The sequence below is a fragment of the Diuraphis noxia genome, unplaced genomic scaffold (genome assembly GCF_037042655.1).
Source record: "Diuraphis noxia isolate RWA-SAM2 unplaced genomic scaffold, SU_Dnox_SAM2 contig0003, whole genome shotgun sequence".
Lineage (NCBI taxonomy): Eukaryota > Metazoa > Arthropoda > Insecta > Hemiptera > Aphididae > Diuraphis > Diuraphis noxia.
In genome coordinates, this window is record NW_028301713.1 from 46,905,173 (window position 1) to 46,924,352 (window position 19,180).

The window sequence follows — 19,180 nt, forward strand, 5'->3', positions numbered from 1 at the left end:
ATATTATGACACTAAATAATTCTGTAATATGAAACACGTCAATGGGTGGATAAATTTTAATTTTCAACAATATTATTGTGATTTAATTGTTATCATAATCTGAACATATATTCTAAATGTTTTGAGATTAATTATTACTAAGACGTTATACCTAAATGTGTTGTACTGTTATCACTGTCTTACAAATGTATAACATTGCACATTTTATGTTCAGAATAATAATTGACTTACCTTTGTTATATAATATTAGAGTGAATTGTTGCATTGTTGTATACATAAATTTAAAGGTAAGAATATTATTTTGAGCCCCATATAGACAATTTCTTTTAATATTTTATATAAGGTTTAAGCCTCGGTTTAGGAATTTAAAAATTACAAAAAATGCATTGATAATATTCTTACATTTAAATATTATAATATATTATACAACTAAGTCTAAAAAATATTAAACATAAAAGGGTTAAATTTATTACTCTAAAGTAAAATTGTGTGTGTTATGTGTCAGTTTGTAGGTACTAAGACACAAGACGAGGACAATACACACAACATAGTTGCGAAATCCTTGAAATCCTCTTAAAATAATTTTTTTTTTTTTTTGTAAGGAGAACCCATGGCAACATGGGCCATTGGGTGTGGGGTGGTACGGTAGGGGTTATTTTTGTATATTTGTTTGTAGGTTTTTAAGTGGGTAGGGTTGTAACACGTGTTTGTGTATGTGTGCCAAGGATATATTGTTAAAAATCCCGGGTGGTCACCCATCCGGGAGCTAGCAACTGCGGCCGGTACGTACGCTCAGTGCGTTTCCGCAGATTGAGCGTACGACCGCACCTCACCGCGCCACATCTTAAAATAATATTAATTAATGAAATTGATTATTTCTATACTTCCGTGATATATATTTATTTCTATTCTTTAATTTAATTTAGTAAATATTAAATACGAGTTGTTCTTATTCAATTACATATTTGTATAAAATATTGTATGAAACTAACTTTTGTGAAAGATACTACAAGTTGTAATTCTACAACGGTTACTGCACTAGATATCTACCTACTCATGTTTTAGGTTTATTTTCGTAAGTTTTGAATTCTTTATATAATTACAAGATAGGTACCAAAATGACAATATAATTTAAAAGTTACATAATTTCTTTTAAATACTCTATAAAATAATAGGTTTATTGAATAGTATTAAAACACGTTTAAAAACTAGGAGTTTAGCACAATTTAAGTATAAGCTTATATAATTTTTTATTTTAACGTAGGTACTGTATTTGGGAGGTTCCAATAATAAAGTATCTTTTTTTATAATGCAGTGGGATTCTTACAAATAACAGCCCATTATTTTCATGTTTAAGTTATATATATATATATATATATATATATATATATTATGTATCATTTTATTTTTTGTATGACGATAATAATAATATAATAAATAAAACACAGTGAAGGGCGAACAACGTGCATATTTTATCAAGGCGTAACTTTAATTTTACAAATTTATCTAAGATACACGTACATTATAATATGTACATATGTACAATAAATTCTAAATAACACTAACTGTCATATTATAACTGTAGAAATATGTATGAATAACGACAAGGAGCCTGTAAATAATAAAGGTACCTAACATTATTGTGTACCTACGTCTCACGCTCTTACTTTTATGCGCCGTCGTCGGATCGTGATCTAATTGGAATGGGTGACGCGTGTTTGGTTGGACCTATGTGGCTTAAAAGTTACAATGAATAATGTAATATCAGACTAGCATTTTTTTTTTTTATATATATATAAATACAATGGGTATGGTCGAATTGCACTTGGGTTTAAAAAAGCTAATGGTCAAACTGCATTCGGGTAAAAATCAGGTAGGGGTCGAACTGCACTTAGGCTCAAAAAAAGTACTTCATTAAAATTATCAAGCATTTGGAGGAGTTAAAAATGATTGTCTTATACATCGCATTTCGTTAATTATATTTATATACATTATAATTATTATATTATATTATATTATACATATTATTATTATTATAAATTATTATACATTTATTATTTATTATTATTTTTTTTTTTAAAATCGTAAAATTTAATTATTGTTATTATTTTTTTTTTTTTCATTTCGATCATTTTTTATACATGGTATAAAATGTAAGTATTAATCTTATATTTTTATTGATGACTATTTATTAACCAATTGGGTTAGATTCATTGTACACTTTTGGTGACAATAATTGTTTGCGTTATCTAAATAGCATTCACTAACTAATATAATATGATGCTAATAAACAAGTACACCATAGCGTTCGAAAACATAAGATTCGTAATATTTATAACATGGTTACATTATACACGTTTGACTCGTAACTATTTTCCATGTTTTTTCCATTATAACTCTTTTTTTGAACAAGTACCACTACCTGATTTTTACCCAAGTGCACTATTACCTTTTTTCAATCTAAATGCAATTCAATTATCCCGAATACAATATATCAATAGGCAAAAACTATTCATTACCAGACTCCTACCACTGGATTATTTATTATATGTTAAAAACGGGGAATTATCGATTCCGCCGAAACTACCTGCTTAGGAAAAAGGTTTATATTGATTCCGCCGGCTATTAATTCCGCCGGCTACTGATTATAAAATCTACATATTGATTCCGCCGGCTATTAATTCCGCCGGCTACTGTTTATAAAATCTACATATTGATTCCGCCGGCTACCGATAGGTTAGGTTACTGATACGTTTTGAAGGTATAAAATAAAAATGTATAAATGTAAATAATTTTGATAATATTTGGTCACATGTCTAAATTGAATAAAATTATGATAATAGTATATAAGTATAAAATAAAAATGTATAAATGTAAATCATTTTTTTCAAATTAACATTATGTATATGATATTGTAAAATGTATAATCTAAATTGTAAGGTAACATTAATTTTGCACGATATCAAAAATAGATTTATAGATTTATAAAATTTATAAATTCACTTATTAACTGTTTCCAAATATTACCAAAAGTAGTTATACACTTTAATTTTGAACTATATAGGTACAATTGTAATATTTTTATACAATTTATACTATATACAATTAACAATATGATATATTCAAATGTACATATTAATTAAATACTAATATTTTAATTTATAGTTGTATAATAATATATTAATATAATTATACTAAATAGACTATAAATTTTAAAATACATATACAAAGGGGGGATGAACAGTGTCCGGCGGAATCGATGTGTAAATATTGTAAACGGTAGCCGGCGGAATTAATAGCCGGCGGAATCGATATGCAGATATTATAAACGGTAGCCGGCGGAGTCAATAGCCGGCGGAATCGATATGCAGATATTATAAACGGTAGCCGGCGGAGTCAATAGCCGGCGGAATCGATGTAAAATCGGCGGAATCGATATACGCCCGTTAAAAACATTATATAAGAAAATCAAGTTTTGATTTAAACTCAATCGTTTTGGACATCAATTCATGAATTGTTTTAATGTATGATCAAAACTCAAAACAATTTTTTCACTTGTCCAGTTGGATGTAAATACTAAGAACTTTGTCTTATAAAAAGTTTACTCAGTCATTCTACATTCCTACGACATAGAGTAGTTAATTAAAGCAGAAATCTACGCAGACGATCAAAATGTATTGTTACATTTATACAATTGTACATGTATAACTTCTTGCGTGAATTAAAACGGTAGTATATAATATGGGGCACAGACTGATGGAAGAAATCGATTAAATCCTCATTGTTCAAAAAATATATTACGATGATATTATACAATATAATATTATGAAAAAGAGGGAATTGTGAATGAATAATACAATAAATATTGCAAACTTAATGTGTGGTTTAATACAATTTTAATATTAAATTAATATTATTTTTGAATTTAATGAGTAAATTACTGATTTATTGTTGGTAAAAAATCCAAAATTTACATTTCCACTTTACTGTATTTTTTGTATTTGTTAGCCAATAAGGCCTAAATCTAAAATTGAATGTCGTTAAAGACCCATTTAAAATTATACAATATAATACGACATACTCCCGAAAAAGTAAAGTTTGTGCTTAGGGTGGGGAATAATCAAACAGTAAATTATAATATTATAATACCTACAATAATAATAAAATTTAAACTTAAAAAGTCGGTGCTTTATTTTTCGTAAAATTATATAAAGTTTTTTAAAAATAACAAGGAAAGTGAATATTACTCATAAATCATAATTAACATTATTTAAATACATTATAATTAAAGAGTATAAGTAATTAATTAAAATTAATTTTGTTTTAAATTTGGTGATATCAATATTTAATTTTTCACATAAATCTACTTCTAAATTATTATACAGCATTAAATTTTACAAAATGTTTGTTTACTGTTAAACAACTTAAATTACTTGCTTTTAATCTTGTATTATATGAATGGTTTGGTTTAAACATCGTTATTTTAGTACGTGCTTAGCAACAGTTGGATTTTTATTTTAAATTCTAGATTAAACTGCAGATAATAATTTTCATTAACTTTTAATTCATCGCCTTCTAATTGAACAATACATTTACCATTTAATTAATTACGAAATTTGATCCCAAACACTTTTTTTATGTGTTCTTCTTTTAGTTAAACTTTAAGTGAGTGGTCTAGAGACAAAAAAATGTCAATAAGTGATTAATTTTTGGTTTTAGGGGTTCCTTTAATATCAATAAGGTTAATTCAAAAGATTGTGTTGCTCAGAAATATTCACATTACTTTTTAGAGTATCTATCTCTTGTTGTAACAATTTAAATTATTTTAAACTTAATTAATATTTTTATCATGGTCGTTTAACCTCGTTAATATATTATCCATTTTAATATTTTATTCATCCACCTGTTCCGATAAAAAGGAAATCGATTTTTCTATTACCTGAGTAAGATACAGTTAGTTTAACCAGTATGGTGAGAAATGAGAATTGTATATAGAAGTATATATTCTATATAGAAGTATTTCAATTATTAATTTTATCAACCAATCGATTTTTTTACTAATATCATCTCGATTGTCAAAAAAATTAAGGTCATTTTCTCTACTTATACTAAGCATTGACATGGCCTCAAATTTATTTGTCTTTGCCAGTTTGGAAAGCATTAATCAAAAACAACACGTGATAGATTTTTAGTACGACCTGCACAATCTATACTTCAAAAATATAAGTAACAATATGGTAAACAATTACAAAAAATAAAAGCAATAAATGTTAAACTAAAATACGTGTTATTCGATAAATGACCATAACGATCGTACAAAAACATGCCGTGGCGCGTTGGCTGCTACCAATCGCGGAATGCGGCTTTTATTGAAAATAAGGCAACAACAGCTATGTCATAATCTGCGGTTGTAGATACAATATTATTAATTAATGGATACTTTAGTTATGATTGTATGTTACATGATTACAGATTAAGTGAAACAGTATTATATATTTACATTATATTTGGTAGGTATGCGTAGATTTAGCTTAATATTTAAATTTGTTTGCCGATGCCAATGAATTTGAAAAAGCTATGGATCAGAGTTAGAATTTGTCGAACCGTTTTTGCATACGATATTCATGACTAATTCTAATAACTTATATGTATATTACTAATTTAAGTCACCCCTTTTAACAAGTTTTACAAAATATTAGTTTATTAATTTATTATACTCATCAATAAGTTAAGACAGTCAGCGAGACTATAACATCATCATCATAACAATTTAACATTAATATTAAAGTTCTTATTTAAGTTGACAAATAAATTCGCATAACCACATTACTCCCCTTTTCAAAATTTTAAATATTATTATTCATAAAAATTACGTTTTGTGCAATAAACTAAAATCCACGTAATAAAACACGGGCAAAATGACAGTTAATAATAATTAAAAACAAGGGTAATATTTATATATGGTACTAATGGAATGATTAAAGTATATTTATTTGGAAAAAAAATCATATTGATTATACTTGCAAATAGGTAATGTAATTGTAATATAATTCTAATAATAGTAAACTAATAACCTCAAGATGCTGAAGTCAAACATTATCGTAAAAAAAAAAAAATAATAATAATGAAATATTAAAAGATAAAAACATTATTATTTTCGGAATAATAGTACAAGATGGTAATGATGCAAGGTTCAAAAATTTAAAAACATCTACTTCAAAAATATGACACAATAGAATCAAATGTATTGTATAAATAACAAGTAGTTTTATTAATACAATAATTCAATTCGTTCTAATAGTATAGTAGGTTAAAAATAACATTAAGTGTCCTCCTCAAACATGAACTCTAGAGCGGTCCTGCATCACCCATCTGCACTATTACAGCTACACTTAGACCGAAATGCTCGGAATCCGGACGCTCCGGGACCAGCAAATTTTCATGTGAAATCACATAACTTTTTATCACCTTCTCTAAGTTTTTAGTAATAATATTTATCATTGACGTGATATTTGTAGACGCAGCTGAGACGAGAGCGGACCGAAGAGCGACGAAAAATGTTTCAATTGGTGAACAGGAAGAAGCAAGGTGGTGGTGTCGACAACGATGACGACGACGATTACACGTGCATGGATACAACGCTGGCAAAGTGGAGACATATCATGCCAGACAACAAACTGCAGACAGACGTTTCAAGCTCCGTGTTTGAAATCGTCGAGAAAAAGCTCACTGGTAAGATCGTAAATGCCTGAAATAATACTTAAGCTCAGGGGACGGATTGGAATTCTAATTTGGTACTGGGAATCTGTACCAAGTGGCCTATTTTTCTTAATCAAACTGCCTTCTAACATATAAAAAAAAATTTCTTAGTATCTCTGATAAAATAAATGAAGTTCAGCTATGCTTTCTTGCCCTGTTAACATTTTTATTCTGGTTATTATTATTATTATTATTATTATTTTTGGAATTTTTAAACAATAAATTGTTATTAAACAAATAATAGAAAAATTAGTTTTTTGAAATACATATTTAGCATAATATACCACGACTTTTGAAAATAATCAATTGTTTTCCAGTTGTATAATGCTTCTTAACATATTATGTATAGAACACCTTTTATTCTAGTTGGTTCCGTCTGTCTGTTATAGGTACCGGTTTATAGCCGGTTTGGTAATACGCGTACCGGTAGGTACCTACATAATTACGATTATTGATATATACACACACACATATATATATATATATATATTTATAATAAATTTTTTAAATTTTTTTGTGTCTGTCATCACGTTTTGGGGCAGTAAAAATGCTTCGATTTTTGACTTCAGTACCTCTTTCGATCAGAAAGCGAATCTAGTTGGTACTTTGGGGGGTCAAAAATTCTTAATACTTTTCTAAATAATCGAGAAAAACAAACTAAAAATTAAGGGAAAAACGGGAAATTTTACTCCACTCATTTTTCGACAAAATCGATTTTGGTTTTTGATGTAACATTAAAAAAAATGACCATAGATACATGCAATTTTCACCGAATGTTTATATGAGTATATTCTATCCACCATGCAATTTTCAAATATTTTCGACTTAAGTTGAACTATTCATAGGCATTTGAAATTTTCAATCATTATTAGTTTTTTTTAAATTAATATTGATAAAAATGTATTTGTTAGGCAGAAAAGGTTGAAAATTTAATACAAGGCTTTCAACATATTGTTACAATAGCACTTGAAAAATAAAAATAATTCATAGTCACAATTTTTTTTTATAAGCATTCAAAGTTTGAATTTTGACAAAATACGTAAAAATCACGAAAACTCACAAATTATTTTAAGCTAGAAATTCATAAAAAATTTTCTTTTTAAATCTGAGATTTCAAAATTTAGTACAAGATTCCTTACAAGTTTTCAATCTTTATCACAAATAAAAATTCCACCAGAAATTCAAATTAAATTTCTATGAGCATTTGAAATTTAAATTTTTACAACATTGGATTTTCACTTTTAGCGATTTCCTTATTTTGGTGTAACTCTAAAAAAAATGACCGCAGATACTTGAAATTTTGACTGAATGTTTATATAGGCATTTTATATATTTGATTAAATTTTCAAAATATTTAAATTTGTTTTGAGCTGATTACTGACATTTTAATTTTTCAATTTTTTTTACTTTTTTTTTCTATAAATAAATATCGATAAAAATGTATTTGTATGGTAAAAAAGCTTGAAATTTTAATACAAGGCTTCTAACACATTGTAACAATAGCAGTTAAAAAATATTAAAAATTCGTAGGCACGATTTTTTTTTATAAGGATTTAAAGTTGAAATTTTGACTAAATACGTAAAAATTACGGCAATGTTCAAATTATCTTAGATAGAAATTCATAAAAGTTTTTCTTTTTAATTCTAAGATTTGAAAATTTAATACAAGGCTCCTAACATATTTTTACAAGAGCAGTTGCAAAATAAAAGGAATACATAGTCACAATTTTTATTTATAAGCATTTAAAGTTCAAATTTTGACAACATATTATGTAAAAATCACGAAAATACTTAAATTATTTTATGTTAGAAATTCATAAAAAATTTTCCTTTTATATCTAAGAATTTTAAATTTTATATAAGGCTCCTTATATATTTTTACAATAGCAGGTGAAATATAAAAGATATATGTTGGCACAATTTTTTTTTACATGCATTCAAAGTTTGAATTTTAACAGCATATGTAAAAATCACGAAAATCACGAAAATTCGCAAATTATTTTAAACTAGAAATTATTAAAAAATTTTCTTTTTAAATCTTAGATTTGAAAATTTTTAATAATCTATAATATATCCTAGACAGATAAACCGTCTTCGTTCAGAATCGTTTTTCGTATACAATGATATAATAGCATTGGATTCAAATTTAATTCCATCCATTACAGTAACCCACTACTGTACAGCAGTGCGACATCCACGACTTACCCGCCTTTTTCAATTTGTTGGTGCAACTTAAAAAGTGCGCGTATAAAAATCTGATAATTTCATAATATTAAGCATAAAAACATAATAATTAAAAAAAAAATTTAGCAAATTAGTTTTAAAATTCTAATAGAGCTTCCACAATTTTTCCAGTATTTTTTAGTAATAACTTCCATTTTAAAAACAAACATCCGGTGTTCATTTTGACAAATATTAAAAATAATGAGCATGGGTTATGCTAGCACTTCATGTATTCCTCTATTTACACTGTGTTATTATAAAGTGTGAACAAAGTGAGGTTAAGTTAGGTTAATAACTACGTTGTAGGTAATAACTATTATAAAATTGTGTACACTATCTATTACAGCAACGGTCAAGCTAAAAGATTTTTAAACAACATACCTTACCTGCTTTTATTATAATTATCATTGCACATAAGTGTATTAACAAAATAGAAAATAGCTGATATCAACGTGATCTGTATATTATAACAATAAAATGCGATATAATATGAATTCGACTATTCTAGTTGTCGTGATGTTGTGGACTGTAAGCACAACAAATACCGATTGTAATCAGATTTTATCACAATGTAAAATTATAAGCAAAGGCAACGGTTCCGGTTAAATTTTTGTAATGCTTATATAATATAGTACCTTGTAATACATACAAAATACATGATATCGGCGTTTTTAGTGAAAAAAAAAAATTAAAAATGCACTATGATAATTGATAAGTGATGTCGAGATTATAATAATATAGAGTATAGTTCCATAGTAGATCGTATTTATTAGGCGCATAAAACTATAAAGTACAAATCTGTGTAAGTACACTCTGTATATACAAACACACGTCACTCATGAGTAAAACAATATAATATACAAGTATTATACACATGTGTACCTATAGTTTAGCAATAATAGTTTATAATATAGATCAGCGATAAACACAAAATGATAATCGACGGTGCCGCCTTGTCCACGACCACCCACGTTTGTCCGGGACGTAAATAAAACCCTTATACCAATCCGGACACATTTCATAATTCAAAAGGCTGAATAAATAACGCACTCGCGTGGTGGGATTTATTGAACCGCACTATGCACGTACCCGTGTTGTAGCTACTTAATGTAGTGCGTTATGGCGTTGTTGTTAATGACAAACTCTCGCGTCTAAATGGACACGGTCGATAGAATAATAATTGTTTATCGATCGCGATGCAATCGTTTTCCGAAAATGTAATCTATTTTATGATTAGATACTAAATTTGAATTTAAAAACTAAAATATCTTATATGAAAATATATACTTTCAATTCGCATTATAGATAGGTAGGTAGATGTCCAAATTAGCTTTGTTTTTCGGGTATTTTTAATTTACCGAATAAATAATAATAATAATATCTTTTATAGTATCACATATTGTGATATTTAAAATTTATAATTGAATATTTTAAATTGTGCGTTTTTGTTTCATGAAAAGGTATTTGATAACATGATTTACAATGTATAACATTTATTAATTATCAACTCAATACCTAGTTAATAAATTAAAGTTTAAATTTTTAGTACAGAAAAATACTTAACTTTTGTACATTTGTTTTAAAATTAAAATATTTTCAATTTGTAAAATATTTTCAATTTGATTATTTAATATTTGATTTTTAATTTAAAAGATTGGAATTAATTAAAAAGTGAAAAGAAATCGTTTACAAGAAGGTACATTGTATAGTGAATATAAATGATGCTTCAAAAATGTCATTGCTTAGAACCTATGATGGCCTTAATTTTGCCGGTAAGCCTATTAAACCTGCAAACTCGTTTATTATTTATTATTGGAATTGATAATTTCTAAATATAAAATAATAATTATATTAAAATATTATAAGTAATAATGTATTATATAAGTTTATTTAATATTAATTTAAACAGTACTTTGATATAGATTGTACCTAATAATAATTATACTAACAGTGTTTTTTAAATATACCTATTGCAATTATGCCATATTACTGACACCTTCAGTGATTTTTGGAGACTAATATAATAATTATTTTCAATTATAACGCAGACAACGAGGTGCTGGACAAAGTGCGTGAGAAACTCGTGCACATCGAAGCGGAGGATCAGCAGCCCGAAAATAATAACCAACATCCAATTCAAGCAGATCAACAGCAACAGCTTACACAATCACAGCCCCCAAAGCTCCAACGTAATCATCATCACCATCAGCCACCCCCACTGCAACACCATCACCATCATCAGCCGCCACCACTGCAACACCATCACCATCATCACCACCATCACCAGCAGCATCTCTACCACCACCTCCGACGGCCATCGAGAAATGAAGAGCCACGAGACACAGCGGCGACGCTACGCAAGTGGAAAAAGTCCAATGTGGTCCGACATCAGTCGTCTGAGTCCGAGTCGTCTGATCAGTCAGAAGCAATACCGGAAATTCGTGAAACAATCCAACCTCAGATCACCACTGCCTTGCACGTTTCCGGAACACATCACAAGACCACAGCCGCTGAACTTCCAGTTGGAAGCACTGTCGCTGAGGATGGAAGTCCCTTGACCGTCATAGAACAGCCAGTCAAGCAGAGGGCTAGGCTTAAGTTGGCGCAGATATTGTACAAAGAGGCGAGAAGGAGAAGACAAAAATACGTCGAGGAGCTGCAAAATCAACAAGAATAAATAAAACACTAAATATTTACACCGTAACTCGTTTGCGTGTCACTTTTGTTTAAAAAATACATACTATAGTATAATATTATATATTTTAATAAAATAATAATTATGGCACTAATAATATATTTTTACCAGTACCAAAGTCGTGTGGTTTTCTGATAAATTCATATAAATATATTTATTTATAAAACATATATTATTTTACAGATAAATCAGTGGACATAATTTGGGGGGGGGGGGTCAAGCGATAGCAGTTAGGGCATATTATTTGAATTTTGCTGATGAGTAATTTATTATAATTACTTTATGGCAACATTTATAGAAATACCAAACTTATTACCAAATCTTTTCACACCTTTCAGATAATAATTAATATATATATTTCAAGTATCATGAAGATTGGTCCAGTATTTATGTAAGAGATAACAATAACAAATCTATAAGAAAGAAAAACTATAAGAAAGAAAAATAACAGTTTGTTTACACCCAATATCAAAAATGGTTTGTGTATAATTATTATTCTTATATAGGTATAAACAAAAATGGCTCTAAGCTAGGATTAATAAAAAAAAAAATTATAAACTTATTATAAACTTATTATAAAACTACATATTATAAATTTGATGTGTATTAAATTTATTGAAAACGATTTGACGTATGATTGAAATCAATTAGTTGAATTAAAAAAAAAAAACTAATTACAAATGGATACAAGATACATCTATAAAGATGTACAGACGATAAAGATGGGTCCCACAGCGGTCAGCCCTTGGCCTCATCTTGTTTAATATTTTTTGCTATGATATCCCAGTTCCACAGAAATGTCGATTAGCAATGTACATAGATTATACTGTTATTTTAACACAACATAAACATCTTAAAAACTCAATAACAGATCTTTAAATTCATTTAGACCAAATTTCAGACTGGTCTACAAAATGGAAACTCGCTCTTAATCCAATTAATAACGAAGCGCAAATATTTACCCTAATGAGATATACAAATCCAGATAAATTAAAAAATATAAATATCATTATTAAAACCTTTAATTATATATGCTTGACCAATATGAGCAGCCACAACCCAAACGAAAATTACAAAATTACAAAGTATACAAAACAAATTTCTCAGGACAGTTATTAAAGCCCTGTGACGCATGTCAAACACACCAATCCACAACGACACTGGAATATGATGCCTAAGACCTAACCACATGGATCAAGGAACAATTTTAAATAGTTCATTTGAAACTAAAAACAATAAAAGGTGCCCTTTACTTCAACATTGGGAAAGAACCAAAAACCGCAGACTTAAGCCACGGCTACCACAAGATGTTTTACTTGAAGCAGTTTCAACTCCAGAAGAGAACCATCCAGACTTATTAATCAAGCTAAAATGTATCCGGAAAACTTATTTATAAACCTTAATTAATCAACTTTATAATGATATTGTAAAAATACTTAGTGTATTGAAACAATTATATTAAGAAACAATAAAAAAAAACTATGATCTACATTTTAAAACTATTTTATCTGTATTATGTTGCATCTAACCAGTTGGTGATAACATCGTACCGATAAATGATTATTACTTATTATTATTGTTTATTTATTTTTACTATATAATTATTAATTAAATCATTAATTAAAATAATAAAATGTATAGTATAATGTTTTTTAGTATTCATACCTGTTTCAGATTTTAAATAAACTTATCTAACCTAACCTAACCTTTTAATAGTATAGAAACTCTTTTGTTAGTAACGTAGTCTATTTCTTAGAAAAGAGCATTGATAGAAAATTAAAATGTACAATTTTAGTTGTCAGGAATATTTGAGGGAGGGGAGGGGGTGATATTCTAAATCTTTCATTTTTGAAGTGTGTTGAAAATCTAACAAGCTTTTCGGGAATACAAGCAATAATATTTATTGAATTATTATTTGTTATTATGACAAATCTAAGAATTTATTTAACAATACTACTATATTAATAATTTAGAAAAAAATATATAAGTATTGGATACTTATTGATTATTTTACAACATTTTATACTTTTATAGATTATAATATTTAAAATGTGGCCTGGTATGGCGCGGTGTTAGGCCGTCCCAAACGTGTTCTAAGGTTAAACATCAGCCGGTGTCAATAGTTGAGTGACCACCCAGGTTTTAGTGACAAAGCCTCGCTACATGTATACGTGTGCTAACCGACCGTACCCCCTCCTCCACAGTTTAAACCCTACTAAATAAATTTCAGGCTAATGACGATAGATTTTATAACCTTAACTCAAAAAAAAAATATATATATATATTAAAAATTAAATCAAAGAAAAGTACAATTAGATAAAAAAAAATAATACTAATATATTAGTTAATATTTAAACATATTTTTATCTTTACTATTCTTTTTGAACTAATACGATTTATTACATGGGTACCACAATATTCAGTAAATTACATGGCAACCATGAATGACTGAAATAGTTATATCTACATATATCTGTACGATCTATAATTTCATTAATATTTCGTTTCACGATTTCAAAGAACATACTTTTCGGGAGCGTACCTATATCATTGCGCCGAAATTACCTTTTTACTGGTAAAAAAATCTATTGATTGCGCCGCGTATCGACTCCACCGAACTTTTTTAATTTTTTTTTTTTTTTTTTGACTCCCCCGGGCACCAACTATCAATTCACTAGTAAATTACAAATTACAAATATACAAGGTTTAAATACGTATTTTATATCTGTTATAGGATGAAATAGGTAAGGTACCTTAGTACCTAAATTCAATATTGTATAATATTAGAAGGCGCAGCGTAGGTGGTCTACAGATGCACTCTCCGTTTATCGACTATCAAATATACATAAGTACAAAATGTACCTTAAACGTACAATACATTGGTATACATACCAGACCATTTTTTGAATTTATTGTTTTGTAATACTAATATAGTAATATAGTGATAAAGTAATATACCACATGGTTATACAATATTTGATTAACATCGTATGTAAGTTCAAATAATAATAATTCACATATTATAATATTATATTAATTTTTACGTAGATAATATATTTTTTTAAATTTCGTGGTAGGTACATTGAAATAAAGTTATTAGCAATAACCATGTAAATTAAACATTATGAAATAAAATAATTTATAAAATTCAGGTTTTCAGAATATGAATTATGACTTATATACATAATTTGTTTTGTTAAAACTTAAAATATCAAGTTAATATAATATAAATCCATAAATTTATTCGATTTCTTCAAATCGAAATATTATCACCTTTATCACATACCTACCTAATCTCTAAGTACGGAATGTTCTAAAGATTTTGTATACAATTTAATGAAATATATCCGAGATATTTTTTATTTTATTTTTTGTTACTTATAATTATAAGGAATTTCGTAAATTCCAATTTTCGATATCATAATGTTTTTCCACTGGAACGATTATAATTTTCAAAACGATTTATTTAACATAATAAATTGTTCATAAAATTAATTTTTATGTTATCTGAGTCAAGTAAAGAATCTCAAATATCGAAAAACAACTTTCTTTTACAAAATTATTGAAATATTTTGTAATAAATTCAAATAAAGAATACCATTTCAATGAGCCTAATAATCATGCCGCTGCAGAGTTTTTACGAAATTCTAATACATTAAAGTTGTAAATGTTAAAATCACAATTATTTTTATACACCCAATATATTTTGTTGTTTAATGAGACTCATCTATAATGATATTAATAATTATTATATAAGAATGTATTAAAATTATTTATGGAACTACTTTCGATCAAAAAAATAAAGTGTAATGACTTGTGGTGATACGTTATAGCCTTATAGGTTATAATATTATAACATTCAATAATCACACGGGAATTATAAACTACCTTTATTCAAAAGTAATAAATGTACATTGTACAATATAGTTTAACGGAAAATACTGTATCATTAACTCGTATTTTATACATAAAATATAATTTTTTATTTTTATATATATTATATACTATATTTATAGGAATATATTAATAAATATGATGCTATATTATAAAAAATTTCCGTGATCCACGAAACATATGTTTCTGACTATTCTGAGTGACTTCTAAGTCACGAACTACAATTTGGGAATCACTGGATTTTTGATCATTGAAACACCGGGTGGTGGTAAACTCTACCGGTTTTTAAAAATAGTTAACTCTTCCAATGGTAAATTCTTCCGGGCTAATATTATGTTTACTGAAGTAAATGTGTAAACTCTCCCGGGTCAAAATTATGTTTACCTAAAGTAAATGTGTAAGCTCCCCCGGGTTAATTTTATAGTTACCTGTAGTAAGTATATAAACTCTCCTAAGTTGTTTTAAATGTTAAAACATTTTTTTAGAAAAAAAAATAGATTCCCTAACTTTTTTAAAATCTGTATGTTCTTATTATCAAATACAATAATTTTAACATTTTTACGTATATTTTATATTTGTCACTTATGTCATTATTATTATTATTGACTATTTTTAAAAGAAACTTAAAATATTTAAATTAAATTTATTTTATGATTTTTACTAGACCCATGAGAGTTTACATGTTATGCATAAACTACATGTTACATGATGTTTCCGTCAGGTAGTACTGGAGTAGACCCGGGAAAGTTTAGCATCGGGAGATTTTACAATTGCCCGAAACACCGCCGTAATATGGACAGTACGGTTTTTTTTTTGTATCTGTTATTTGTGTGTCAACTATACGAGTGGCGCCGACGCGAGGTTTACTTGACCAAAACCACCCCATTGTTACTGCGCATATTATGTCGATGTCGACGCCGTACATTCCATCGGTTTAGCGGTGGCAACAGTATAATATTATTGTGTGTGTCGATCTGTGATGACTTTCCTAGAAAATGTAAGACTTAAGAGGGTGGCGGTGAAGGTTGTATTGTAATATGAAAACACATTTTTAACCATTCGCTTCCACATGCATTTGTATGTTATACAATTATACAGTGGCGTATTTTTTTGGGGGGGTGGGGGGGGGGTGTCCACGGTGTCTGGACACCCCCCAAACCAAAAAAAAAAATTCATCTTTATTTTGATAAATTTTAAAGGGAATTTGACAAACAAAAATATGTGGTTCGTTTTGAACTATTTTAATATTATATAAAGTCCTAAACTAATTAGGAAAGAAAATAAATTTAGTTTTAAATAATGTACCTATTATCCTATTATATTTTTAATTATTTATAAAACTGTTATTCTTATAGCACCACTGGTATCGAATGTAACAAAAAAAATATATATTAATAATTATTAAATTATTGTGACCGATGATGATAACTATATAGGTACTAATGTATATTAATATGTTTAAATAATATTATGTTATTATTATCCTATTACAGTATACATGCAATTTATATTTTTATCTTGCGGCTCCGTGCCTTCAAGTGTCTGTGTTACTTATTATAGAAGAGATTAAATGGTTTGGCTATGTTATCGATTCACAGAAATGAACAAATTACTACTGATGATGTTTTGAAGGAATTGAGCTTAAAAAAAAGGCGTCTTGAATTTATTATTTAAATTACTTTGTATAATAATTTGAAGTGTATTTATTATTTTATATTTTCTATTTTAAAAATTATTATTATTTGCTTTTATTTTTATTTTTAAATTTTAAAACTATGTTTACAGTAGGTATTTTATACATGTATGATTTAAATTACATAAAAATTACTACTTTTAATTAAATAAATAAAAAATGTTTCATTACAATATTTGATGAGTATATTATGAACTTGGTGGTAGTAAATGTAAAACAGAGAAATATTGCAACCAATTAACAAATAAGTAGGTATATACCGATATTATCTGGACACCCCCCCAAAAAACATACAAAATACGCCACTGCAATTATATTTTGACATGAAAAAAAATATATCTTCATATAAAACTGGTATATTAATAATATTTAAAAATATATAGGTAATCATGAATGTATACACATAAAAGTAAGACCATTTAATTAAAAAAACTAATTTTTGTTTATTTTTATTTAATTGTACTAATTTATCAAGATATATTAGAAGGAAATTGCGTTTGTATAAAACATAAAATTTAGATTTCTTACCTTAATAAATTATTATTGTGATATTTCTTACTATCATCGTATAGGTACAGTGACATGTTAATTTAATAAGTATTATTTTTTTCATATTCGCAGAAATTTACAATATTAATTGAAATAAATTAAACAATATTACCAAGATTTTTTATTTGACACGACTAATAAACATAAAAATGTCAAATAAAACATTTATCATATATTTGTATAATGTAAAATGCAAAAAAAAAAACGAACATAACATTTATTTTCCGTCCCCCGTCCACCCATTCTGATATAAACATAGTTATATTTTCAGTAAGACTAAATAAACATTTCACTTTGTTGTTTTTACGCATAATATAAACGCGTATAAGATGCATATTATGAAAATAGTCGTTCAAACATATACACTTATAATATTTTGAATGCAAGGGTGTATCAGAGAAATGTACGTCATATAGCCATATTGGAGACATGAACGCACGATCGAAAGTAGCAATGTCATTTTATATTTTAGATAGAAATTATCATCATATATTTTTACTTTTAACTCGTCGTGTGGTATAGTGAAGAAGAAGCTCATTGTATATTATTGAAACATTTTACAGGTAAACAAACATTTATTATTATTGCGAGAATGGGGTCGGTCGTTCGGTAGGCTTGTGCAGGTGTGTGACTGTGAGACTGCGAGTGCGTGCCGTAACCAATATTACACGGAGTGGACCGTTTTGAAATTAGGAATCGATATAATACTATATTATTTTCACATAATAAAAGTACAGTCAGATCAGCTATAGGCAACTGGAGCTAAAATTAGGTATACTTATCTCACTAACCCGTGGAGGACTTTGTTTCACACACCACCAAACATAAATTACGAAATCTTTTTTAACTTTATTTAGCTAAATATACTTTTATAATAGCCATTTTAAAATTTATAAATACACATAATATAATTATAATACATGGAAGCAGCGATACATGACAACAGAATTCGTCGGTTGCGGAGTAACATCAACATAATAAACTCATATTTATAGTAAATAAACTAAATAAATATTTAATCATAATAATAATCAGTCCTTGGATTTTATAAAACTAAAAATACCTAAAATATGCGATTTAATATGATCTTAAAAATCTTAAAATAAGCTCTATGCCTCTATAATATGCCTTAAATACATGGAAAACAGCAAAAATCAGTATGAATGAATTGTTTAAAATTTAAAAAAATACGTACAAATGTATGACAGAATATTTTGGGATACAATATAGTATTAATACGACCAGCACAACTGATACGGAATTATAATTATTTACAGTTTGATAGATCAATTTACTAGACTATCTTAAAATAGATTATAGTAAAAATAAAAATGAGAGATTTATTGTTTTTCCTACGGATTCAAATG

At 27.4% G+C, this 19,180-nt stretch overlaps 1 protein-coding gene across 3 annotated transcripts in view; it reads left to right on the plus strand.

The window, feature by feature from the left end:
- The window catches only part of Tmc (Transmembrane channel-like), a 77,583-nt gene that overhangs the window by 48,664 nt on the left and 9,739 nt on the right, over positions 1-19,180 (plus strand). Inside the window, exons 13-14 of one of the 3 annotated variants that reach the window (XM_089225002.1) lie at positions 6,519-6,732; positions 11,031-11,812. In XM_089225002.1, coding sequence (XP_089081128.1) covers positions 6,519-6,732; positions 11,031-11,659 — 843 coding nt within the window. In that variant the 3' untranslated portion in view covers positions 11,660-11,812. Of the gene's footprint in view, positions 1-6,518; positions 6,733-11,030; positions 11,813-19,180 lie in introns of those variants that run through there. The other 2 variants (XM_089225003.1, XM_089225004.1) reach the window with 2 other exon arrangements.